The 27,534-nt window shown below is 37.1% G+C and overlaps 5 protein-coding genes across 8 annotated transcripts in view; 4 read left to right on the top strand and 1 right to left on the bottom strand.

Moving 5' to 3' along the window:
- Nucleotides 1–3,830, top strand: part of LOC126762618 (UPF0687 protein C20orf27 homolog) — a 55,855-nt gene extending 52,025 nt beyond the window's left edge. The window contains exon 2 of the mRNA XM_050479494.1: nucleotides 2,602–3,830. Within this exon, the coding sequence (XP_050335451.1) occupies nucleotides 2,602–3,092 (491 nt within the window). The 3' untranslated portion in view covers nucleotides 3,093–3,830. The remainder of the gene's footprint in view (nucleotides 1–2,601) is intronic.
- The window catches only part of LOC126762567 (myocardin-related transcription factor B), a 374,476-nt gene that overhangs the window by 66,413 nt on the left and 280,529 nt on the right, over nucleotides 1–27,534 (top strand). The window lies entirely within an intron of this gene.
- Nucleotides 13,087–15,163, top strand: LOC126762609 (calcium-binding mitochondrial carrier protein SCaMC-2-A-like). Its single transcript, XM_050479483.1, has 3 exons — nucleotides 13,087–13,239; nucleotides 13,301–13,877; nucleotides 14,949–15,163. The coding sequence occupies exons 1-3, from the start codon at nucleotides 13,087–13,089 to the stop codon at nucleotides 15,161–15,163; spliced, it is 945 nt and encodes a 314-aa protein (XP_050335440.1).
- On the top strand, nucleotides 18,145–26,848 carry LOC126762590 (uncharacterized). Its single transcript, XM_050479460.1, has 3 exons — nucleotides 18,145–18,880; nucleotides 25,965–26,161; nucleotides 26,228–26,848. The coding sequence occupies exons 1-3, from the start codon at nucleotides 18,260–18,262 to the stop codon at nucleotides 26,571–26,573; spliced, it is 1,164 nt and encodes a 387-aa protein (XP_050335417.1). The 5' UTR covers nucleotides 18,145–18,259; the 3' UTR covers nucleotides 26,574–26,848.
- The window catches only part of LOC126762581 (UTP--glucose-1-phosphate uridylyltransferase), a 30,308-nt gene continuing 29,431 nt past the window's right edge, over nucleotides 26,658–27,534 (bottom strand). For all 4 annotated transcript variants that reach the window (XM_050479447.1, XM_050479445.1, XM_050479444.1 and 1 more), the window contains one exon: nucleotides 26,658–27,477. In XM_050479447.1, coding sequence (XP_050335404.1) covers nucleotides 27,370–27,477 — 108 coding nt within the window. In that variant the 3' untranslated portion in view covers nucleotides 26,658–27,369. The remainder of the gene's footprint in view (nucleotides 27,478–27,534) is intronic.

A 27,534-nucleotide genomic window follows, 5' to 3' on the forward strand; every position in this document is an offset into this window, starting at 1 on the left:
ATTCATTCGTAGTTTAGTTATAATTCACTGGTTATAAAACCTACAGTGAGTGTCAGCTTATTTGATGCAGTCACAAAAATAATTTTTAAATACTAATAACTTTTGAATTAAAAAAGACATTTAAAAAAATTAAAAGCCAAAATAAAGCCCCTTAAAAAAAAGTATTTCATTTATTTGGAATTCAAATTTTACAAACTTAAAAATAATGAAAAATTATTATTTTTGGAATGAGCAGCTTATTTGAGGCGGCAGTAAAAGGTGTAAACAAAATTAATTTTTTCGATTTTTCAGTATTTTGTTTGGTAACCATTTTGAGATATAACCGCTCTTAGACGACTTTGCATTGAGTTTACTGGTTTTTTGGTTTCCTCCGAAGAAATTTTGGCCCATTCTTTGGCAGTACTGTTTTTAAGAGTTCTTAGGATCGTTGTCCTGATAAAAACTAAAGTTTCCACGCAGACCCAGTTTTCAGCACTTTGCAGTAAGTTATCTTTCAAAATGAAAAGGTACATGTTTTTGTTCATATTTCCGGTCTATGAATAAGAGGTTACCAACGCCCGTTGCTGGCATGCAGGCCCAAATCATAACACTTCCTGTACCGTGTTTCACCGTCGCTCGTAGATTCTTCACATCCAGTTTATTGGGTTTCTGCCACACCATCGACCTTCCGTCAGAGCCAAATAATTACATTAAATTTGGACTCTTCTGAAAAGATGACGGTGTCCCAAAATTTTGAGTCCTTTAAAACATAATTTTGGCGAACGTCAGACGAGTAACTATGTTTTTCTGATTAATAAATGGCTTCTTAAGAGAAACTCGACCATGAATATCATGTCACCGTAAGATACGGCGAATTGTTGATGCACTGCAGTCGTTCTCAAAGAAGTTTTTTTCTTCATCAGCCAATTTTTGCGCCGACAATTTGTGTCGATGGAATTTCCGGTGATCATGGATTTTTATTGGCCCACATGTTGATCGTCATTTATGTCCTCACGACCACTTTGAAAACTTTGAAACCACTCGTGCACTCTGCTACAGGATAGGCAATCATCGCCATAAACTTGTTTCATCAATTGAAGCGTTTCAATAAAAGTTTCACCAATTTTAAACAAAATTTAATGATGACTCCTTGTTCGAAGCTCATTTTCGCACCGATATTGACACTTAAAACGCAATAACTCACTTCCAATCGACGAAATGTCATGAAATTCTCACTGGACAATCGATAAAGATAGCAGATTCTAACGCACCAGTCGACTTATAGATGAGCACTAGATTAAAAAAGTCCTGTTTACTTTGGAGCTCACCTTGTAATGTACTAAGTATTGTAGCCATTGAAAAGGTCTACAGAAAACTCCGCGATGGTATATGTCTATCTCTTATGGATATCCCACAATAACACTTTTCTGTCATTTACTTTTTACGACAAATAATAGCTAATTTCCGAAGCGATTTTAACCAATACAGTATTAATCGTTATCCAATTAAGTAATATATTGTTGATTTAATATAGATCTATATGGCCCTGTACCGCATATGATTTAAATTAATATTTTCGAAGATTACAGATTGGACGTAGTGTTTTTTGGGGGGTACCGTCCGGCCGGGGCGGCGGGAGCGTGCCATAATTAGCGCGCCGGAGGCCGTGGTTCTCCTTATAGCACTTTGAATTTAGCAGCGATCGGACGCGTTTATTATTAGAGCTCTCTAGCTAGGAATATTTAAACGGAAACGATGAAGCATATCCTTACTATTTTAAACTGATCCTGCCTCAAAAATAAATATTTGGAATAGTAGAATAGAACTGCAACCAAATACACAGTGCAATGGATTATAACTAGATCAGTAATCAGTCGTTGAATATTATACCACGTGCATCCCAAAAGACTGTTGTCATCACCTTGCCAGACCGGCTCATCTTGTGCAGTCCACTATAATGTCTGTCGATTGGACTCCAGTGTGAAATGATGGAGCCGTATTTCTATTGTCACACACCGACGCAAAAATTCGGTTTTATTACGATTAAAGAGCAATCAAACACTTCTCAGAATCAGCAATTCGTTGTTATTGCTGGATTTTGAACTTGCGAGGCACCCAGTTTGCACAGAGCTTTCGCCTCTTTAGGGCGTCCACTGCCTTCATTGTCCTCCGTGCTCATTTCGCCGCTTTCCAACTTAGCAAATCTCTGTTCAACGGTTGATTGGTGCAGAGCCCAAATTCAACAGTATTTTTCTCCAAAAAGCAATGCTTTATTAATACTCGAAATGCTTTTATGATCCATTTTTTTATAAACTAACACAAGTTGCTTCACAAAAATGCTATATCTCATTAACTAATAGTTATAATCTAACTAATAGAAATCATATTAGTGTTATCTATGGGTCAACTAAATAAGTTCCAAATAAATATTTGTTCTTACAAAATAATGCTCTTTATTTTGGCTTTTAATTTGTTTGAATATCTTTTTTAATTCAAATTTTATTAGTATCTAAAGATTATTTTTGTGACTGTCATCAATTAAGCTGACACTCACTGTATACGAGTATACAATAAGTTATAAGTTATATCTACAAATTCGCTCTTCTTTTCTCCTCCTTTCAGAACATCGTGTGCACTTTGATTCGGACAATCTGAAGGATGATCTTGAGTCCGGCCACAGCGTCACCTACGATCGATGCGATGATGTTATATTCATAAAATTGGGTTTCCTACAAGTGAATCACAGATACAGGGTCGATCTTAAACTACCCGTTTCCCTATTCGATAAGGGCACCACATTTCATCCTTCCTTGGAGTCGTCGAATTGCAATCCAAATTGTCGCATATCGACATTTGCCGGTGTCAATCATCCAGAACAGGATTATTTCGAAATGCAAATTGAATTTTTTGCCTACAAAGAAAATCTGCTACGCGAAATGGTGAGCATCGTCAACGCCAAGGACTCGAAGGAAGTGATTAAGCTAATGATCATAGCGCGTGCGTTGGGTAAAGGCAAAGGTACGCCGCTGCTGCGTAGTGGCATACACTGCTTAGGCGAGGAGGACCCTGAAGAATCGGAGTCTGACGTGCCACGTTTTGACAAAGGCGACTAAGGCGAAGGGAGCATGCTGCCAATTAACTCCTTTGAAATTGTATTATACATGAGAAATTCTAAAATAAACCGCTATCTTTGTATATGTATAGCAAACTATATGCACCGTTTAATTAAAATTACGTCGAGAAAACCTTTAAATGCAAATTAAAAATTAAAATGTCATAAATAAACTGAAATGTTGTTTGTATAGATATAAATATAATATGTACTTAAGGCTTAAGCATTTATGAAAATGATCGTACAGGAAAACCGTTTAATTAACGACGCTATTTAACAGAAAATAATTTCATTGAAAATCTATTTGTAATTAGTCGTTAGTGAAAATTATGCCTCGATCAACTTTATACATCACGAAATGATATATTATATACATACATGCATACTTAAATACATATGTACGCAAAAATACCCACACACACCTGCCTATATAGAAACTTACTTACTTTAAGACAAAGCAAGCGTTTTGTGTGCAAACTCAAAGTATTTATTACTCACTTGAAAAAAGGGTGAACGAATAACGGAAACAAGTTAAGCGTCTCCATAAGCGCTGGAAAAATGTTAAACATAGTGCTGTATTGTATGAAGGGAATTGTCTAATTTGTTGTTATGAAATTTGTGCACGTTCGAAAGTCGTTGTGTAATTCCAGTAAGAACGATAAAGCTGCATTTTATCTAAACGGAAATTAATTGTATTTGTAAAATAATGCTAATACTTTAATAAAACTTCAACTAAACACTTTCATTTTATTTTTATTTTGTATTTGTACAAAATTATAGTTTTTTATTATTTTTCAAAGCGTTCCAACAGATACCAAAATTTAGAAAATATTTAACCGTTTTACAGGCTTTAATTGCCTAGGTGGTCGGCACATTTACATTGAAAAAATTCTGTTATTAGCTTAATTTCCTGCAAAACTATCAGAAAACATATATTAGTCAAAATAAGTTTGCGTACAAAACTAGCAGCAATGGCTCATTAAGAATTTGAATGTAAACAAATTTAAATTGTAGAAGAAATTTAAGAAATTGCTTGCCACCATATAATATGGCAAGCCCTTCTTTTTAAATAAAAATCAAAAATGGGCATCGCCGCCGCAGAAAAGTTTGGATACAAAACAAAACATGGTAAATCCCAGTATTTTTTTCAAGTTAAAGTGCACTAGAATTAATTAGATCACATTTTTTCGTAAGGGTGGAAATATTTCTGTGAAATTTTAGTTATGAAAAGAAAGTTTTGTAAAATGGATAGAAAAATAAAGTCAACAAGTGCCAGTGAAAGAGAATATAATATGTGAAATTATAGAAAGAAGAAAAAACTTTCCGTGAAATCGGTCAGACAGTGGGTTGAACACACTCCTTTATTCAAAGAGTGATTGGAACGTATAAATCGAAGGGTTCCACCGCCTCAAAGCCTCGTTCAGAGCGCCACTTTATATTAAGTGACCGTGAAAGCGCTATATCCTTAAGGAACTGCAGAAAAATCCAAAGACGAAGGCTTCAGACGTTGCGAAAGAGGTTAAAATAAGGTTTCTGTAAACCATTTGCAGTGACACCGTTTGCAAAATTTTCAAAAAAGCTGGTTATCGAAGCCGCGTCGCACGGAGAAGCCATCCATATCATATACATATGTATGTATATTTTGGAAACGGTTTTTTTTTTTTTTCAAACGAAAGCAAATTTTGCATATTTGGAATATATGGACTGAAGCTGGTTTGGAGAAAATACGGTACTGCACTCAATAAACATGATCTTGCGGCGACAGTAAAACAGGGTGGTGGTGGTGTAATGGTGTGGGGGTGTATGTCTAGAACAAGGGTGGGCAATGTCGAGTTTATTGAGTCAACAATGGATAAGAGAGTTTATTTAGATATACTTAAGGAAAATTTTAAGCAAAGTGCAGCAAAACTGGAGTTGGTATTTGTTCCAACATGACAACGACACTGCAGAAATTGTTAAATTTTGACTTCTCTACAGTATGCACAAATAATTACTTACGCCCAATCACCAGATCTCAATCCCATTGAGCACTTATGGGATTTGTTAGAACATCGAATTCTTCGAAAGAAATGCTAAAAAGTGTTATTCTTGAGGAATGGAGCAAAATCACACCGCAGGAAATGTGAAATCTCGCTAATTCAATGTCGAAGCACTTCGGAGAAGTTTTATGTTACTGGAGACTATCATTTTTGCTTCTTAATAACTAAGCAGTATGTGAAGCTTGTACGCAAACTTTTTTTGACTAGCGTATATGTGGGCAAAATATGTAGGTTGCCTTTTATATTTGGGGATTCGAGAACAAAAACAAATTTTTGTCATCAAAAATCGCTTTATAGTTTTACAAAATATTTTTTTATTAAGATCTAAACACTTTTGCATGCGTTTGAACTATTTGTCGAAACACTTTTGCCATTCTGATTGAGGTATCTCCAAAACATGCTCTTTGAACTCATCAACCGCCGCCACGAAAAACGTTGACCTCTTACGAGAATAAAATAATTCATTCGGTGCCAAGTCAAAACTATACGGTGGATGACTCATCAAATTGATGGTTTGAGTGCCGAAAAATTCAATTGTTTCAGTCGATGATTGAGAGCTCGCATTATGATGGTGAAGAGTGATCCGTCTTCGGATCAGATAGTTTTGTAACACGCAGAATTTACTATTCTGCGTTGTTCTAGTGGTATGGTTGCGATATATCCACTTGTTCCACAAAAACAGGCAACCATTTGCTTGAAAGTGATTCTTGCGCGAACAGCTTTTGTTGAATTTAGCTCGTTTTGAAACACCCATACAGTCGACTGATCTTTACTTTCCGGCTAATACTCGTACGAGTTTCAAACCACGTTTCACGTTAGTATAATGTGCAACTAATGTCGAGATAATCTTGCTGTCCTCTCAGTAGCTTATATGGTATTAAGCGTGCATACATCAGTTCAAAAATCAGTATATAGGCGTAAAACCTCCTAATCGGGAATCGGGTTTGTAATTTCCTCAGTTTCTAATTTCCTCTGTTTTCTTTTCTCTCCTCGGGTTTCTAATTTCCTCTGTCCAATAACAATATTAATTTGAGTATCGTCAGCTTGTTCGTTTTACAATGGATTTCTCAAGTATGGGAGCTTTAATCGAATGATGAAAGTTGGTATACATATTCCTTCCTTAATTCCCAAACAGTGAATATAAAGACCATTGAGTCCCATTTTCGATGATTCGTTCGAGCATTTCGACTGGTAACTGGCGAATGACACGCATGATGTTTTGTTCCAAGGCCTGAATCAAAGCGGAATTGTCCGCATTGACTTTAGACTTCACATATCCTACAGTCTAACGGTGTGATATCACCGATCGACCGGCCCAAAACGTAAAATTTTGTGCTCACCGATAAATCCATTGATTGATGCGATGTGTGGGAAGTAACGCCGTCTTGTTGAAACCGAAAGTCGACGAGATCACGATCTTCAATTTATAATGTTTATAATATTTATAATGGCGCGATAACGTTCGCACCGGCATCATTTTTGTAGATACATATATGGACCAATCGATGATTCTACCGGCTCACAAGCCACACCAAACCGCGCAAAACTCATTCTTTACAGATCGTGAATTTTCGTAATAAAGTTGAACGATTTGTAAACGTTGTTCAGGCGTAAATCTTTCCATGATGAAATGTCCAACAATCCTGAACAAAAATAATATGACAGCTTGACACGACTCACGCGTGATCTGTTAAACAAAAGCTATTGAAAAAAGTAAATCTACTTGGATCACCCGTTAATATAACGGGTATGGAGTTGGGTACTTATAAAATAAAGTTCAAAGCATATTTCTCGAGACAACTTACAGATTTCTTCTCATTTACTTTAATTTTGGGGAAAAGATATCAAAACAGAGTGGTACCAGATAATAATACCAAAGTAATTCTTCGATAACTGTCGAGAGTTATCTATTTTAAACTTCTATAGGCTGATTACATTCAATTAAGTATATGGGAACTAGCAGTGGTTGTGGTTCACTTATTTCCCCTTCATAGCTTGCGTTTGTGACATAGAATAAGCTCATTCAGTTTGGCTGAAATAACACCATACTCGCCTTGAATTGTGTGAACTTCGTGAAATATTTCATGAAAATGTTGGAGCTTTGGTTCTTTTTTGTTTGGTTTATACATGAGATAAGGGTCTACCATAATATGTTTAAACGTAATGCTCATATTGGAACGCTCTTTGTGGAAGTTGCCTTGAATATATTTACTAAAATGACGTAAGTCGATTATTGTTATTAATTATAATTTGATTTATTCTAATTGCTTTTTATTTCAGTTGGATTGTAAATAAAAATGTACATATGTAGTATTAAATTAGGCAAAATGGCATAGATTACTAAAAGATAATTGTGGCTTAGGACAAAACCTTGTCGGATTATACAAAATGTACGCGCTCTAGAAAAATTTGATCGCCAAAATACTTGAAATAGTTCAGCACTTTTTCGTATATATAAATGAGGAAAAAATATATATGGTAAATCTAGCACTATAAAATTAAATTTATCAAAAGAACTGACTGCACATGAAGAAAAAAAAAATTACTTTTGATTAATTGTACTCCTTTATTATAACTATATATCTACATGTAGTAAAGAATTTTTAAAAAATCATATTTCCGCAATTTTACACGCCCTAATACTGACTTTTTTATATATGTACATACATCTTATTCTATATACTTATGTATATTCCTAATGCCACTTTATAAAAAATGTTAAAACGATCTTATGCTAACACTACCAATACACTCCAATACACACTTTTTATCTACACCTGTATGTATTTATATAAATTAAAAAAAATCTTGCAAAATGCATTACAGTTATAACAATCCCCAAGTGTTCCAAAACCCACTGTGTAATTCATCATTTAATAAAAAAAAAAGTTTTCATTCAAATTTTCAATTCATGTTTGCTTGTAACTTTCCAAATGTATTTAGTTGACTAAGAAGTGATTTCAATTTGCTAAACGAATGCATTACACTGTGTAACAAAATGAATTTATTTTTGAAAATTTTCGGTAATACTACAATTCCCAATGTTTTAAAATTTTATGATAAATATTAAGTGAAAAACGTGTTTCGAACTTTGGTCATACTAAAAAATCTTGAAATCAATAAATGTTTTATTAACCAAAGATAAGAAATGATCTATAGTGTCATGCGAGGCTCAGATTTTATGATTTTTAACCGAACAGATAATTTCACATAATTTTTTGTTATGAAAAATGCGATAGGACAGATGCGTTGTTTTTCCATACATCAAAGGACTCTTCTATAATAATTCAGTAGTAATTCAAATGAGCAATACGGTAAGCGATATGGATCTCTCAAAAATCATCATCTCACCACAGAAATAAGGGAACCGGTAGCCTTCAGTGTCGATGATTGAATTAACGCTTTAACGACTTCCTACCGATCTAACGAAACCATGATAATGAGCTGATAAAATGCTTGGATTGTTAAACTATTGTAGAATATGACCAAATTAAAGCATGTTCTTTGAACAAAATTTAGGTTGGTAAGATTAGTTAGGCAAATTTGGAATGGATGTTTCCGGAGTTGTTCGATTTTAAATCTTATTACAGAAAACAACTCTCTTCGGTGTAAATTTTTTGATTAAGTATATTTTTATATTCTTGCAAGCTGTTGCTACAGAATATGATAGTTTTGTATGGATACGGTTGTACGGATCACCTAGGCCTATATGCATATAAATGATCAGGATGGCGAGACCAGCTGAAATCTGGGTGACTGTTTGTCCGTCCGCCCGTCCGTGTAAGCTGTAACTTGAGTAAAACTTAAGATAGTTTTATAAAACTTGATACACATGATCCGTGGCAAAAACGTTAGGCGGAGTTCGTAGATGGGATGGGCATTCAAGGACCTATAAACTGACATAACTAAGCACTAAAATATGATTTAGAACTGTAATTTGGCACAGAGGATTGCAATAGCAAGTAGCACACGTGGGCTGGAAATTTAAAAAAAGTGGGCGTGGGCAAACCCTCTAAAAGGATTAATGTACATATCTCCTAGACCACCTACAATAGCCAAATTCGCTTAGGAAAATTCTCATAAGACCTTTTACCGACAGTGATGTGAAAATAGATGAAATCGGGTGATAACCCCGCCCACTTCCCATATAACGGTACTGTTTAAAACTACTAAAAGCGCAATAAATCAATAACTAATTACACCAAAGACATTTAATTTTACTTTCGAGATGGTATGTGAGGTTTTTATGAGATCAGGTATGAAAAATGAATGAGCGTGCCCACTTTTTGGCGAAATCCCATATCTCGGGATCCAACCAAGCGATTTCGATAAAATTTAGTACCTGGCATTCGCTTCATATTTCTATGTCACAGTTCGAAAATGGGCGAATTGAAATCCTTTTCATTCTTTCACTTTCCAGTACACAAATCAAGAAGCCATTAATACAATATAACGGGATAACCTTTGCACGTATAATGCCTTTATCGTATGCCATCTTATGATCATAAATTCATTAAAAAACTGTTCAAGGCCCGAGGTACCGAATATTTGGACCTCAGTACCTATAGTTGACTATTTACGACAAATATCGGTCAATGAGTGAGATATATTCTTGAAATTCAGCGATAATCTTTTCCTGACAGTGATATGTCTGTGTGTCGAAAATGGTGTGAATCGTGCCAATACTTTTCTTAGCTCCCATATACCTAAAACAACGATTTTCGAACTTCAAGATGACTTTATACCGCATATATCGGCCAATATGTGTATTATCTCAATGAAATTGGTAGAGCGTGTTTCAATGATAACAGTGACTAAAATGGATAAAATTGGGAGAGAACTTGATCTAGTCCCCATATAATAAACAAAAACCATCTAGGTGACTTTACTCCATATAATTGGTAATGGTATGTAAGGTACATTATTCAAACTCAGGGAACATACTTTTGTCGAATATGTCAGTGCGGTGTATGAATTATATATACTATATGTAGATATACTATATATATAATTGCTTGGATTCCGAACCTCCGGTTTACTCTTTGCCTTAAGCTGCTTCCCTGACTTTGATACTTGCAAGTTGCAAGCATGTAAATGTTCGATTGCACCCGATCTTAGCCCCTCCTTTCTTGTTTTTCATTAGATTCAGCAAAATTCTTCTATTCTCTCACAAGGTCGAATATCGAATTTATTGTTTTGTATTATACAACACGACTAAAAAAACGCAGAATTTACGAAAATGATATTTAATAATAATTGATTTTATAGTTTGTTATTATTAAAACCTAATAAGTCACTACAATAATTATCCCTCAGCCCCAAATATGCCAATAATGATTCTTTAGTTCACGTAATAATGACAAAGGATTCATACAATTACCGAACGAAAAGTTTATTTTTTGTTAAACAAGAAAAACGAAAAAAATATATTAGCAATAAAATCTGAATATCTTGTATACACCAACTTACATATACACATAAATATATACTCTAATCCTTAAACGCAATACTTTTTTAATTATAGATATACTATACTCCTATTTATTAAGGTCCTTAAGATCTTAAAAGCTTTAATTCGAGTAACTAGGTACTTGTATGTGTAAATATATATACATAATTATATAAGAAAAACGTTTTCTCTATGATATATTCGATAGTTTGAATTGTTGAAATTGGCGAATTAATAATACTAATATTCTACAATTTTTGTTTTTAAATCATAAATAATAGTTATGTAATATTTTTAATCAATAAATATTTACTTTAAAACTTAGTTGTGTACAAATATTGAATCCTTCGTGTAGTAATGCTATTTCTAATTACAACAGCTTGACGGTTTATTATTCATTATTTAGAATCTTTACCTAGATCTCATCTACTCTCAGCACTCTATCCAGAATTGTGCCTGGCAACTAAAAATTTCGCGTTTGGTTGATTCTGGCATCCATGTTGGTCAAAATACAGCTTACGAGTTTACAACAGTGCGCCAGTCGATCCTTCTTTTCGCTGTTTGGGGCCAATTGGAGATTCCAACTGTAGCCAAATCCTTCTCTACCTGGTATTTCCAACGGATGATGAGGTCTTTCTCTTCCTCTGCTTCCCACGGCGAATACTTTCAGAGCTAGAGTGTTTTCGTCCATTCGGACAACATGACCTAGTCAGCGTAGCCGCTGCCAACGCGCAAAGGATCATACATCTTTCGCAGAACCTTTCTCTCAAAAACTTGAAACGTCCACGACCATTCCTCTGCACCATATTTCAGAACGGGGATGATAAGTGACTTGTGTGACTTGTAGAATTTGGTCTTTGTTCGTCAATTGCCTATTCAGTCCGAAGTAGCACGTGTTGGCACAGCCGTTCCGATTAGTTGTTGTTAATGGGTTCCAAGATAGTCCAAATTATCTACATTATGCTGTTAACAGTGACGATGTGGTGGTGACGTTAACTACCAGATACATTTTTCGTGCTGTCAAAAGTTTTGAAAAATTCATACATACGAAGAAGTGGTGTGTTTGAAATCGAATCTGTGTGTCTTTTCACGGGTATTTTCCAAGATTTGGCGAATGGTGAATATTTGGTCAGTTGTTGATTTTCGAGGCCTGAAGCCACACTGATAATGTGCAATCAATTTGTTGATTGTACTCTTTAATCTTGCACACAGTACGCTCGATAGATTCTTATATGCGATGTTGAGGAGGCTTGTCCCGCGAAAGTTTGCGCAGCTTGTAGAGTCTCTCTTTTTGTGGATTAGGCAGAGCTCACTTAAATTACAATCTTCAGGCATGCTTTCGTCCGGCCATATTCTACAAAGAAGTTGATGCATGCTCCTTATCAGTTCTTCGCCGCCGTATTTGAATAGCTCGGCCGCCAATCCATCGGCCCTGCCGCTTTGTTGTTCTTCTATTCGAACTTCATGGTCGAGCAATGGAACGTCCACTCCATCGTCATCGATTGGGGAATCGAAACTCATCACCAGTAATAATACGTTACATAACATCCTGGTAGTCGGACAGCTTTGTTTCACAAACGTTAACGCGACGCTGTTTTCCAACTATGCCAGTAAGATCTCTGACTGTTCATCGTCGATTCTCAAGCACAAATCCCTTTATTTTATTGACGTGTTGATCATCAGTTGATGTTGATGGCCGTTCTGGACGAGGTTCGTCGTCAACGCTTTCGACTCTTTGAATAATCTGTACCAATCAAAAACACTCGCGACGAACAATTATCACCGAGGGTCTTTTCCAACATGAACTGAACGTTTCGGCAGTAGAAATTAGATCCGCACACAAAATTAAATAATTTCAGTCATCTTAAAAATCGCCGAATGCACTTTTTGTGCTTCACAAAAATTATTTTGATATGACATTTGGCACATATGTCACTGCCAGTCATATATGTAAGTCTAGAAAAATATTTCGACGAATGGGTTTTCGCAAAAAATTTCTATTAAAATTTACTCACTCTAGTACACATTTAAAGTTTTAAAATATTCTCAGAAAATGTAAAGTTAATCCTGCAAATATTTTCGGATATACGAGCTTATTTACAACAACAATCTCAATCTCACAAACACCATCGAGGAACTGCTATGAATCAAATTTGTTGCATATCGATTCGGTAAGTGCTGAGAGATGGAAATTGTGTTGCCACGCCCAATGTCAAATTTTTGAAGGTAACATTTACAGCCACGCTGCTTTGCTTTTATAACGAATTAAATGAAGTTCAGATCATTTTCCCCACTTTGTTTCCATTGGCCATCTATGCTGGATGTGTCTTATTCTATGTTTTATTTTCGAAATAACCGACTGACATTTAAAACCTTTGATATGCATACATACATACAAATATTATTCAAAACATAAGCAGACTCAAAACAGAAAATTGTATTTGTCATTTGGTCGGAAAAATAAAAATAAATTATTTATCTTCTTACGAGAATTTCGGCATATAACAATGACTGATAATATACAAGTTCCTAATGAGTTTTCCGATGCGCCATCGAAAGCAGAAGGCGGTTGGTGGCGCCATTCCCTGGCTGGCGGTTTAGCCGGAGTTGTTTCGCGTACAAGCACAGCGCCGATTGACCGGATAAAACTATATATGCAGGTATAAAATGGCTGAGACAGCATGTCGTTCTTTAATTTTTTCATAATGCTTCCGCGTGCAGGTGCAAACTCAGAAAACCTCCTTACTTGATAGTGCGAATTATATGATTAAAACCGGTGGCATACGCAGTATGTGGCGTGGTAATGGCGTTAATGTTTTAAAAATCGGTTCTGATTCGGCTATAAAGTTCACAATCTACGAGAAAGTGAAGCATTACATCAGAATAGAGCGGAAGTCATCGCAAGAAGAAATGACTATGGGTGAAAGATTCATTGCAGGTGCCATAGCTGGTAGCATCTCGCAAACAACCGTTTACCCCTTCGATGTCTTGAAGACCCGTCTGGCATTGCGCACAACCAGCGAACATCGTGGATTATTTGCTTTAATTAAAAATATTTATTTAGCAGAAGGCGTGCGAAGTTTTTACAATGGCTACACAATTAATTTGCTGGGTGTCTTACCATATGCCGGCATAGATCTGGCCCTATATGAAACTTTGAAAACGTATTTAGCCGGCGAAAAAACAAATAAGCAACCGAATTCAATCATTTTATTAGTCTGCGGTGCGATGTCCAGTGCAGTGGGCCAACTTATAACGTACCCTTGCTCATTAATACGTACAAGGATCCAAGCTCAAAGTGAGTGCGAGGCAAAACCTTTAATTTTTATGCGCAAAACAGGGTATATTAAGTTTGCCGCGAACTTTTTAACAGAGATAAATGAGCAGCATAACGAACTGGGTCGGTTTAACCATGTCCATCTGACTATCGGTATATCTTCTTCTTCATTGGCGAGGGCACCACTTACACATCTAATTGGAGATTCCAAGCGTAACCAGGTCTTTATCCACCTGCGCCTTCCAACGGAGTGGAGGTCTTCCTCTTCCTCTGCTTCCCCCGGCAGGTACTGCGTCGAATACTTTCAGAGCTGGATTGTTTTCATCCATCCGGACAACATGACCTAGCCAACGTAGCCGCTGTCTATTAATTCGCTAAACTATGTCAATGTCGTTTTATATCTCGTACAACTCATTGTTTCATCGACTGCGGTATTCGCCATTACCAACGCGCAAAGCGCAACAAATCTTCCGTAGAACATTTCTCTCAAAACTAGAGACGCCGACTAATCAGATGTTGTCATCGTCCATGCCTCTACACTATATAATAGGACGGGGATAATGAGTAGAATTTGTTTTCTGTTCGTCGAGAGGGGACTTTACTTCTCAATTGCCTACTCAGTCCGAAGTAGCACCTGTTGGCAAGAGTTATTCGGCATTAGATTTCGACATTGTTGTTGGTGTTGATACTGATTCCAAATTGTTCAGAACGGATCAATATACCGAATAAAAACCGACTGTGGTTCCGACGAGTGTTGTTGGGGAAAAAAGAAGGTGCGACACTGATCATTTATACATAAATATACTTTATAGGGTCTTCCATGTTTTTTTCGCGGTGTTCCAAACTTCGTGACACACGAAATAGCCCTGTTCAGGGTATAAAGATCGTTTTTCTTCTTAATTAAGCTTTTACGTCAAATAATGAGGCTAGAAAGAACTAGAAAACCCTTTGGATGCAAACTGTTGGCTTTATCCGTCAGATTCAGTTATATATAGTTTGCACCTACGAAGGGCCTTGTAGGTTTGGTTCAGCCGAAGTTAACTCTTTTTTTGTTTATTAAAGATAAATAAAAATCTCTTTAATCTCTTGCAGTTGTTCCAAGAACTGAACGTCGCACAGTTATCACAAAGCGACCTGTAAGTAGATTAACAACGATTGGAATAGTTAAATCAATTCTCGCCAACGAAGGTTTTTCTGGATTGTATCGTGGATTATTCATAAATTTAGCCAAAGTATTGCCTGCTGTTTGTATTAGTTATGTGGTATACGAGTATTCAATTCAAATGTTAGGCGTATCTATGAGCTAATTTTTAAAGAGTTGATCGCAACGCATAAAGTTTATTTGTAAGTATAGTTTTAAAATAAAAAGTGCAATAATAATTGCTAAATAAATAATCAAACCAATTTCTTTTATTACCAAATATTTCGATAAATCATCAGGACAAAAATATATGTTGGCTATAATCCGATATTAATTCTGTCATACGCGCTTAAATAGAAATTTGACATCTACAGATGAATAAATTGTAGTTTTAAGTTCGATTTGGGCGGTGCCAAGCCTATCGTCCAAATTTGACACCGGCTCCCATAAAGCCTTTTGTACCATCTTGGTTGTAAATAGATGCCCTACCTAACATGATTTCTTTCTTTCTTTATTGGCGTAGACACCGCTTACACCGCTTACACGGCTATTGCCGAATTTAAACAGCGCGGCTGTTGCCAATCGTTCTTCGCTTTCCCTGTTTGGCACCAATTGGAGATTTCAAGCGAAGCCAGGACCTTCTCCACCTGGTCTTTCCAACGGAGTAGAGGTCTCTCCCTTTTCCTCTTCTTCACCCAGCGGGTAGTGCGTCGAATACTCTCAGAGCAGGAGTGTTTTCATCCATTGGAACTACATGACCTAGCCAGCGCAGCCGCTGTCTTTTAATTCGCTGAACTATGTCAATGTCGTCGCACATTTCGTACAGCTTATCGTTTCAACGACTGTGGTATTCGCCGTTGCCAATATGCAAAAAAATCCGCAGAACCTTTCTTTCGAAAACTCGCAACGCCGACTCATCAGTTATTGTCATTGTCCAAGCCTCTGCACCATATATATATATATATATATATATATATTCCAAAAAAATTTAAAAGTTTTATTAATAAAACATAAATCCTTCTTTCTTATTCAAATCTAAAATAAATTTTTCAAATAAAATATTTCAGTTTGTAAAAATTGGACTACTGGCTTAAAAGATTTTTTATTTCGGGAGTTAACAACCCTACTGTTGCAATCTGAACACTTACAACTTTATCCCAATGTTTTACATTATTGACGGTATACATACTTAGATCATTTTGATATATAGGGTTTGTCCAGAAAGTAATAGGACTGAGTCGATTTAAAACAAATTATTGAACCAATCGTTACAATTCTTTTAAACTAGGCTCCTTTTGCATCGATGCAGCACTGCCAGCGCGATTTCCAAGCATTGAAGGCGTCACGGAAGGCACGGAATAGCCTTGACAGCCGAGGTGCATGCTGCTTGGATCCCCCTGTCGTCTCAAAAAAAAGGAAGATTGCCTCTTTGTCTCGGGATCATACTCAATGATCCATGAGTAGTCACCTGTGGTTACGTTATTCAAAAACTGGCGGTCACTTTAACCAATGTTCAAATTTTTTTGGCACACTTCCACTCGCCGCAATTTCTGGTCGTCAATGAACACTTTTGGGACCATCTTCACGTACACTTTACGCATTTTCAAGTGCTCCGTCACAATGTCATGAACCACAGATTTTGATAAATTTAACATTTGGGCAATTTAACGAATACTTAGTCCACGGTCTGAGTTCAAAACTTTGCGCACGCGAGTCACATTGTCGGTGTTTGTCGAAGTCGCAGGTCTCCCAGCACGGTCACGGTTTTTCCCGGCCCTCAAAAAGGTCTGGTGCCACCGAAACACACCACTTCTTGCTAAAGCAAACATCTGGGTAAGACTGCTTGACCATATCAAACGTCTCTGTCGTAGTTTTACCCAGTTTCACACAGAATTTAATCGCGTCTTGTTAAAACGCCAATTTTCGGTAAGACCACTGCAGAAACACGTCGCGCAAAAGTGTTTGTCCTAATTTTCCAGGTGCTCGGAGACAATTGACCAGCCGCTCGTTCGTTAGCTTGGAACGCCCTCTACCGAATCCAGTCGGTTCACGCACGCTCCAAAGTATAGTCGCGGCGGAGAAAATCAGTCCTTAATTTCCATACAAACTCTGTATCACACGATCTTGGTGGCCAATCGACCGGTCCAAAACGTGAAATTATCTGCTCAACGAAGTGTTCTCTCAATAAATCCATTGATTGCTGCGATGTGTGGGAAGTGGCGCCATCTTGTTGAAACCAAATGTCGCCGAGATCTCGAGCTTTAATTTCAGGTAGCAATTAGTCGGTTATCATGGCGCGATAACAGTCGTCATTGACGGTTACGTTGTCACCATCATCATCAAAGAAATATTAACCGATGATTCCACCGGAACACAAACCACACCAAACCGTTGTTTTTAAGTTCAGTCACAAGCTATATTTGTACACTTTCAATTTAAAATATCGACGTAAAATGCGCCAAGTCGTTCCATACGTCAGTCCGAGTTCTGCGGCGCCGAATGGACTTTCCCCGGTCGTCGTGTACACTCTTAGCTGCTATATTTCGAGTATTATACAATAATGAATGCTGGTTCTCAAGATGGGTGATGGTATTGCTAATAGTATGCTCAGTAGGCCGATTATGTTGATCATAAGTTGAGCGAAACGCGCGAAACACATTCTTTACAGAACGTGAATTTTCGTAATTAAGTTGAACGATTTGTAAAAGTTTTTCAGGCGTAAGTCTTTTCATGATGAAATGAAAAACAATATTGAACAAAAATAACATGACACAACTCACTCGCGATCTGTCAAAAAAAGAGTATCTCTACTTGGATCACTCGTTATTTTTTGTAAGACCGATGTCCGTTAAGAATGCAGCAACCGCTGCTGAATAAACTGAAGTAGTTGTTAAAATTTGGCCTTACCAGTTGGCAGATCAGAGCCATTTTCGAAATACATATTTTTTGCATAAATAAAATTTGAGTATTAGAAATACTTAACTCGAAAAAGTTTACTTGAGTTATTCACTCTCGTCTTAGGCTCTCAAAGTAAATACAAGTAAATACATACCTACACATTTGAGTCTGTATCATTTCATCCTCTCAAAAATGACAATAATGCTTGGCATTTACAAATTTTTAAAAAGTAATTCGCTTCAAAATTTATGAAACCAACTATTTTTTTTTTAATTTTTGCATTAAATAAATACTTTCGAATTGAAATTTCCGTGTGTGTGTGTTTGTGTGTGTGTCTAAATGTGTAACATTTCACGTTCTTCGCATGCATCTTAAAATTCCAATCAGCAAGCATAAAATTACTCCATTTGCATACATAATCTTCGTCTATTACCACTTTGGTATGCCAAAATTAAAGTGTACACCCGCCAATGCTCAGGGCAGCGATGAACCAGTCGTTAAGATACCGCGTCGTCAACTGAGGTCTCGCCATCGCGAGGAAAATGCAAGTCCAACACTTAACCTGTGCGATCTGCCTATCGAGTTGCTGGAGAAGATTATTGGCTACATAAATATTTGGCATCATAATCGCATACGTGGCACCTCCAAGCGCATGCGTGACGTCAACGACGCTTTCGTTATGCACGAGTTCAAAAAAGCTTTGCATAAATCCACACTTACGAATCCGCATAGCTACGAATGTGCTGCGCTGCAAACCATCGAACAGGCGACAGAGGTGTATGTGAAGTCCGGTTATGAGTCCACTTTCTGTGGTTGCATACTGCCTATGCTGCGCAGCTCTTACAAAGATCCTTTCTGTCCGCAAGTTTTACAAATCAATACCTTCTTATTGCACTTTTACGATATGGTCGATGAACTGATCGGTGATCGACGATCCCAACACGCAAGGCTGCTGTATAATTTGACGTTAATGCGGTTTTTTAAGGTTAGTCTACCTGTAAGTTGGGTTATACTCTACTGACTGCTGACTTCCGTTCCGTATAACAATGTACATACTTAGCTTTATCAAATAGTTTTGCAGCCCTGTTGTATTTCCGGCTCAATTAACTGTGCCATTTTGATGCACTAGTCGTAGACCTTTTTATTATTGCTTTCAAACAATGCCCAGTTAGTCTGTATATACTTTTCCTGGACCTATTTAATAAGTCGTTAGTTCTTTTCTTGTTATATGTTTTCCATAACTGTTTAGTTATATTGAATTTTGTTATATTTTCCATCTGTTATTTGCATCTTTTTGAAATTGTATATTGAGCTATCTCCTAATCGATCCTAGCGGGCTTGGTATCAGCTCTACCTGGGATTCGTTTAGGAAAGCTCCTGCCTTTGCCAACTCGTCTGGTTTTCCGTTGCCAAAAATGTTCCTGTGGCCGGGAACCCAGATCAAGTCTAGATAAAGCTTGTCCTCTAGTGAGCTCAGTGCTTTCTTGCATTTAAGGACTATGCTGGAATTAGTAATGAGCAACGACAAGGCCGGGAGAGCTGCTTGGTTATTCAATAGAGCTTTGCAGGCCTTCTCTATGTCCAGTACTTCCCCTTGGAAAATGCTAGCCGAGTTCGGTAGATGGATAGAGGGAGAAATGTCCAGATCATTGGAATATACTCCCGTGCCTACTCCGCAATCTATTTTGGACCTGTCGGTATAGACTGAGATGGTATCTTCCTCCCCTCCAATATATACATATGTATATAATATTTAACTAGCGAAAATGTTCGATTTTAGATGAAGTTGAATTACGCTTTTTGTTGAATATTATAATGATCGAGGGCGGTCCGATAAGTACTTAGCCTGCAGAAAACGGAAGAAAAACGATAAAGTCTCCATTTAGTTCGATACAGTTAAACCCGAAAGTGCTCTAAATCCTTCAACCTAAATAAATATTTGTATTCTGAAAAGTAGGTTTCCGAGGAACATTTCGCCTTCATAGTCTATCGACTTCTTTGGAGCAGATTCGTCTGATGTAATCCACTATTTCAACTATTTTTTACACCAATGAATCCATAATTCATCGTATGACGAAACGACACAGAAAATACTTAGAACTGTGCTTAAACCACGCTCAACACTGCTATAAAGTGTCTCACCGTTGCGATTGCTGTCCGGAAAGATCAATTGTGGCACATCTTTACCATATCCAATATTTCACACTGAATAGAACCCACAGCGATTTCCCATGCAAATACAAAAAGTAAATTTCTCTAGCGACAGTGACGCCATCCAGAGACTAAGTACTTATAGGACCGCCATCATACAATCTGAAGTTAAGCAAACTTCAAAACTCCAGAATCTTTAATGTGACTCTACAACCGGTTGGTTGTGAAACTAACTAATCTTTCATCTTTAAACCGAAGGTCTAAACTGCAATTACTTATAGTAAGTTTTCTATTCCATTGAGAAACAGTCGACGATGTATCGTATTAAGGAGATAAATGATTTTTACAGCTCTTTCCGGTTTCAACGCTTTTTCCAAGCCAAGGGATCGAATGCTTCAGAGAACTAAAACCCAGTGATGAAGTTTTGATTGGTCATTAAAGAAGAGGGTGGCATTGAAGTTGGGAAGCCTTTCTAGTTGCAAAGTGTAGTTGAGAATCATTCATCTTCTTCTTTATTGGCGTAGACACCGCTTACGCAGTTATAGCCGAGTTTACAACAGCGCGCATTTGCTTCCCTTCCTTGTCCAGTCTGGAGAAAGCTAACAACGCGATTGTTAAGGCCAAACATATAGATATCATCAGCGTACATCAGCAGCTGTACTCTCTTATAGAAGATTGTACCTTTTCTATTCAGCTCTCCAGCTCGAATTTTTTCATCCAGTAGTAGATTGAAGAAGTCGTCTTGTCTGAAACCTCGTTGGCATCAAACGGCTCGGAGAGGTTCTTCCCGATCCTGACAGAGCTTTTGGTATTGCTCAACGTCAATTTACACAACCGTATTAGTTTTGCGGGGATACCAAATTCAGACATCGCGGCATAAAGGCAGCTCCTTTTAGTATTTAAATCTTAAGTGTCTTCAGCGTGTCCCACTATTTGGCCTCTAAAGGGATCGCCGTGTTGCAACAGCCGCCTTATTCACCCGACATGTCACCCTGTGACTTTTTTTGTTTCCTAAAACAAAATCGGTGGTCAAAGGAACCCATTTTGAGTTGATTACGGACATCCAGGCGGCCGTGACGAGGGTACTCGCGGACATCTCAGTCGAAGCGTTTCAGAAATGTTACGATGCATGGAAAACGCGCTGGAATCGCTGTATATGTAGCTGCCCAAGGGGACTACTTTAAAGGGGATGGCAGAGTTGTAGAATAATTTTCAAATATACGGTTTTTATGGAATCAGTCTCATTACTTAATTGTCATACCTCGTATATAATGCACTGTGTTCTGGAAATTGTAGTAGGAAAGATTGGAGAACGCCCATAGGGATTCATGTTTTTGTAGTAGTGCGAATAACTGGCCCAACATTTTTTTTCGGCTTCACGATAAAAGTTTTTAGCTACATTTCTGATGTCATTTTTGCTAATGATATTAATGCGTTTTAAGGGAGATGTAGTCGCTAATTTAGCTTCGGAGTCTGCTAGAGTGCTCCCTTGTATGCCGATATGACTGGGTATCCATGACAGATTAATTTTTCCTACGTTGGCAGAAAGTATATCTCTGATTTGACAAATGGTTGGATCAGAAAAATTTATGTTAGCTTCAAGCGATGATAATGAGTCAGTGAAGATTACATGCTTGTCGCTACTCTTTTGTGTTATCTGGCAAGCGTGAAGGATGGCTGATACTTCTGTCGTGAAAACTGAGGCGAAAGATGGTAGCATAGCAGACATTATTGTTGCAAAGTTATTAACAACGCTGAAGGCAACGATATAACCAAGTTCAATATAACGCAAGATTGGTTTAGATTCCAAAAAGGAGCGCGAAGCCTTGGCATTGCTGCGATGGTAACAGGAACATCCATTTCTTTTGCCACATCTATTAGCTTGTGTAAGGCTGAAACTTTTTTGCGCTTCCGCTTTCTTTTCAATCTATTTTTTAGAGCAGCTTTGATAGGTGATCCTTCTGCAAAGATCAGTTTAGTAGACATGCTTTTTGTGATGAAGAGTAACCTGCTTTCTAAGGTAGGCAAACCTGCTTCAGCTAATATGCTTACTATGGGAGTAGTTCGGAACGCCAATGGCCAGTCAAGCTGCAGTGTGGTATACGGATGTAAATTTTGTTCAATTTCGTTTAGAAGTTTTATCAAATATAGGGAACCCATAATTTGAAGTAAATGATTAAAGTATTTTTTTGTTCGTTTATTAGGCGACTTAACCGATCAAATGCTATAAGGAAAAGTGTAACAGATAAAGGAGATTGTCTAGGCCTGGTGTATTCCCTTTCAAAGTGGATAGGCAGGAATTTAGTTTAAGTGTAGAAAAAGGTAGTTCTCTTAACTTTGCATCATTATTTATGTTATAATGCTTACAAACTGGATTAATGTAACGACTTTTGTTGTTAACGTATTCGCTGTTAAAATTACTCTCTTTAGAGTAGTCGGACCACCCGTCTTGCTGTATGGTGCAGAGGCTTGGACGATGACAACAACTGATGAGTCGACGTTGCGAGTTTTCGAGAGGAAAGTTCTGCGAAAGATTTATGGTTCTTTGTGCGTTGACCACGGCGAATACCGCAGTCGATGGAACGATGAGCTGTAGAAGATATATTACGACATTGACATAGTTCAACGAATTAAAAGACAGCGGCTATGCTAGCTAGGTCATGTTGTCCGAATAAACGTAATGTTCGACGCAGTACCCGCTGGGGGAAGCAGAGGAAGAGGAAGACCTCCACTCCGTTGGAAGGACCAGGTGGAGAAAGACCTGGCTTCGCTTGGAATATCTAATTGGCGCCACGTAATGAAGAAGAAACGACTGGCACGCTGTTGTTAACTCGGCTATAATCGCGTAAGCGGTGTCTACGCCAGTAAAGAAGAAGAAGAGTATTCCGACCAGGTTTTGGCTAATGATTTCCCAATTTCAGCAGGTGATTAAACGGCAATATTAGCGGAATTTTGGATAACGTGGATATTTGTTGGAGGGAAATGCCCATGGAGTATATTAACTTTGCTCCATAGAGTGGCAGATGTAGTTTGACAATTAATGTCTTTGGTAATATCTATGAAAGCATTGTGTTTTGAAATTTTGACTTTTTTTTTAAATAATGCATTATTTTTTTTATACTGCAGGATGTTTTTTTTTAGAGGGGTGACGCTTTGCAATTTGCCGAAAGCTAACTTTTTGAAGTCTAAGCCGAGCCAGTTGATCGTTCCCCCAATAAGTAGAGCGTCGGTGAAAATTGAATTTGGAGAGTGGTATAGACGAGTGTCTAAAGATTTTTGGTAGAACGCCCAATCAGCAAATTTAAGGTTAGATCTACATTGGCAGATTTTATTTTGTCTCAAATTGTGTTCAAATCGGTTCATCGAACGATTGCCAAGTGGCAGCGATGTTAAGATATGGATTTCAAATGCGTTAATCAATACATACATATGTGTTTGTGTGGAACGAGTCGGGTATTTGTCATTTAGTACAATAAGATTGTTATTTTGTACAAAATCTGTAATAATTTTGCCCCTCTAGTGTGGTGAGCCCCACAACGGACTCCATCCGTTAAAATGCCCAAGTAGTAGAGTAGGATGATTTGAATTATCTCAAGAAGTTGATGTGATCATTATTTTCTGAAAACATGATCGTATTGTCCAGCCTCCGGTATGAAGGAAAGGTATGTTAATTGTCAACGAAGTCAAACAAAAGCAGGCCCACTAAAAAAGGTTATACCAGCCTTAAGCCTAAACCATATTTTTTTAGAAAACTTGTCCATTACATTTGTTAAAGTATCACGAATTTGTAAAACTTGAAGGTTTAAAGTCAGGTGGAAAGATTGAAATCATTTATTGGGGTGTATTGAGGACAGAGAAAGGATCGGGCTGATTACATTAGTTTGGATTTATTCTTTATAAGGTTTGTTAGAAAAACGAAAATAATTATACGAAGTAGATTGAAGTTGGGGGTGGTATCGACCCAATTTTATCTATTTTTGCCAATATCACGTACTATTGACTTGTCACATACTAAAAATAGGTTCCCTGGGTTTCATTAAGTTACCTCACCTACCATCACCAATTGATATGAGTAAAATCAGCAAGATGTTCGAAAATACTGATGTTGATTATATGGGGCTTAGGTCAAGTTTTCGCACGAATTATACGGTAAAAAGTCACACGAAAGTTGGAAAATCTTTATATTAGCCCCATTCCCCTTTCAACTAATTTGTAAAACACAGGCTTACTATTGTCAGGAAAGGATTCTCTCGGAATTTCTATTGCATATCCCATAATTTTTAATCAAAAGTAAACTATAGATACTGGGTTATATTCTTCACCTAAGGACTTGAAAGTTTTGGTTCGATTTATACAACTTTTGGTTATATGTCATCTTATACTATATGTACTTCAAATGCATAATTGATCATTCAGAAAGTGATTCAAAAAAAATAGAATTTAAAATTATGTTATATGGGAAGTGGGTGTGGATGTAGTCCGATTTCATCTATTTTTGCACTGTGACATAGGAATTTTAAAAGAATGTCATATACTTAATCTGGTTGGACGAACCCGTAACGAGATGTGTGCGGTACACCGTCCGCTGTCTAATTTTGGCCCCGGCTCCTATAAAGCTATCTCAAAGTTATTGTCTATGGCACATTTTGTTATTGATTTATCGGACTTTTAGTAGATTTTAGCAGTACCGTTGGTTTTATCCATTCCACATTATCGGTAAAAGGTCTTATAAAAATTGTTCGAAGCGAATTTAGCTATTGCAGCTTTGGTGGTCTAGGAGATATGTACATTAAACCTACTAGAGGGCGGATCCACGCCTACTTTTTCAAAATTTTTAACTCCCTTGTGCTTTTTACTACTGAGACCCCTATGACAAATTACAATTCTATAACTTAATTTAATGCTTATTTATGGCACTATATAAGTTTCCGTATAATGAGTTTTGTGGTCGTGGCAATGGTCCGATTACGCCCATCTACGAACTCGTCCTCGTTAGGTAAACAAAACTATTATACACTGTAGCAATATACTCTTGTTGCAAGATGCGATCTGCGGTGAGGGAAGAGGAAGGGGAGAGGCATGGTTGAATTTTAACCGTAAACAAGAAAAAACGTTAACTTCGGTTGCACCGAAGCTAAATATCCTTCACAGGTGCATTTCTGTTAGTAACTACATACATATGTGTTCAGTTTGTATGGAAGCTATATGCTATAGTCAACCGATCTGATCAATTTCTTCGGAGATTACATTGTTGCTTTAGGAAATAACATATACCAAATTTCGTGAATATATCTTGTCAAATGTGAAAGTTTTCCATACAAGCATTTGATTCCGATCGTTCAGTTTGTATGGCAGCTATATGTTATAGTGGCCCGATATCGGCCGTTCCGACAAATGAGCAGCTTCTTGAAGAGAAAATGACGTTTGCAAAATTTCAAAAAGATATCTTAAAAACTGAGAGACGGACATGGCAAAATCGACTCAGCTCGACATACTGATCATTTATATATATACTTTATAGGGTCTCCGACGATTCCTTCTGGGTGTTACAAACTTCGTGACAAACTTAATATACCCTGTTCAGGGTATAAAAACGGTTTGTTGCGATTTCCGGCAAAACTACGAGTTCTATAGAAAAAAGTTATATGGCAATGTTATAATAGTTATAAAGTAATGAAAAGATCTACAACTTTTGTACCAACACCGTTTGGACATAACCTCAAAATTTATGTGAAGAATTCAAATAACCGAGTTTTGAAGTTTTTTTATTTCTAACTTGTACAACCGCCATAGTCAACAAACCACAAATTTTATACCACACCAATCATCCTTCCGGCAACATAATTTTCTTATTTATTATTATTTCGGATTACTTTAAACTTTTAGCTTATTCATAATGGTTTTCTTTTCAATTATAGAAATTCGGCAAATCCTCAATTATCTCATCCACCGCAATGCCGTTACACTGCCGCATAGTGGTTGAGCTTAAAGGACCCTGGCTGGGCATGCTTTGGACCTCGAAATCGGGTGCGCGTGATCAACAAGAAAAGCGTTGCAACTTGCTAATAATACTGTCCGAAATGCTAATGGCCAATATTACAGGGAAGGGTTTCAAGTGAGTGCCAATATGAAGATAATGAAAAGTAATGTGTGAAGAAATAATTTAAATTTTCCAAATCAGACGCGTTTGGGAGTGTCTCAATGAGGTCTACGTTTTCGGCAACGATACGAGCAACCGCAAACGTGTGCCAAAAACGCTCTTCACCTTCACCGTACATGGCTCGAAGAAGATTTGTTCACTTTTTCGTTCTTGCTTCGAGGAGCCAAACGACTTTGTGTGGCCAACAAAGTGGCCACGCGATCAGTTCACTGTCAATTTGGACATCACATGCAAAGAAGCAATGAAATGGGGCTGCTCCAAGTCACAGCACATGGAGTTTGGACCCTTCGCCGAGACGCTGTTCAGTGAAGAGGAAGAGTATATGGATGATTGCAGCTCGGGCAAAACGCTGTTGGATGTGGAGTGAAGGTAGAGACAGACTTCTAGCGGGCTCTCACTGGCATGTCACAACAAAACCATATACTTAAATTATGTAAAAACCCAGAGCGAGTATAATTTTATTTGTATTTTGCTTTTTATTTTATACTAACAATTGTACAACAATCTGTTTTTAGGTATGCATACATAATATATAATATAAGTATATTTTGCATTTTGCTTGTTAAGCCTACGTGTAGATGTGTGTGTGTGCCACTTTAATAAGTAATTACAAAAAGTGTACATTTCAACTTACAAAGTAACCCAAGAAAACCGCCATTAAATGTCAGTGAAGGAAACGACTAAAAATACAATAACAATTTGGCAAGCGAAAACGCGTTTAGATAAAAAAAGTACAGGGTGTAACGAACGAACGCTACTATATAAAACATATGATTTTAAGTATACTACATATTTACAAAATAAACTTTGGGAATTTTAAATTCTTAATTGCACTTAAAAAGAATATAATTTCTTTCGCACTTTTTTCGATTAAACATACATGACAGAACAGTTTCAAACAATTTAAATTTTTTCTATATGAGCACTAACGAATGCACATGAGCATTTGTGGCTTGCACATTGATTTGCTGTCAGCTTATTTTTTATTATTATTTTTTTTTTTGCATATTACTTGATAACCTAGTCAAGTTTGTTTATTTCTTTTTACCTGAATTTGACTTATAAAAATATGCAATTGACTACTCTACGTAATAATTCCTGATATTTTCTCATAAGGAAGTCTTTGCGTTGTTTTTGAACAGCATCGGCGACTAGCTATGTGTCTAATGATCCAAAATACGCATGTTGCCGGAAACGATCTTATTTTCGAGAATGGCACCGGCCGGTATATCAATGCGATCACCGTGATTGGCAATAATGATGACAGTGCCCTGCAAAAGTAAAAACAAAATTCAAATTGTAAACACATATAAATTTATGTTAAAACA

This window comes from Bactrocera neohumeralis, chromosome 6 (genome assembly GCF_024586455.1).
Source record: "Bactrocera neohumeralis isolate Rockhampton chromosome 6, APGP_CSIRO_Bneo_wtdbg2-racon-allhic-juicebox.fasta_v2, whole genome shotgun sequence".
NCBI lineage: Eukaryota > Metazoa > Arthropoda > Insecta > Diptera > Tephritidae > Bactrocera > Bactrocera neohumeralis.

Coding starts and splice junctions, on each gene's coding strand:
- LOC126762590 (XM_050479460.1), top strand. CDS start 18,260: ATGCATCTTAAAATTCCAATCAGCAAGCATAAAATTACTCCATTTGCA. Junction 18,881..25,964: donor CGTTAATGCGGTTTTTTAAG/GTTAGTCTACCT, acceptor TTTCAATTATAG/AAATTCGGCAAATCCTCAAT. Junction 26,162..26,227: donor ATTACAGGGAAGGGTTTCAA/GTGAGTGCCAAT, acceptor TTTCCAAATCAG/ACGCGTTTGGGAGTGTCTCA.
- LOC126762609 (XM_050479483.1), top strand. CDS start 13,087: ATGACTGATAATATACAAGTTCCTAATGAGTTTTCCGATGCGCCATCG. Junction 13,240..13,300: donor GGATAAAACTATATATGCAG/GTATAAAATGGC, acceptor TTCCGCGTGCAG/GTGCAAACTCAGAAAACCTC. Junction 13,878..14,948: donor TACAAGGATCCAAGCTCAAA/GTGAGTGCGAGG, acceptor AATCTCTTGCAG/TTGTTCCAAGAACTGAACGT.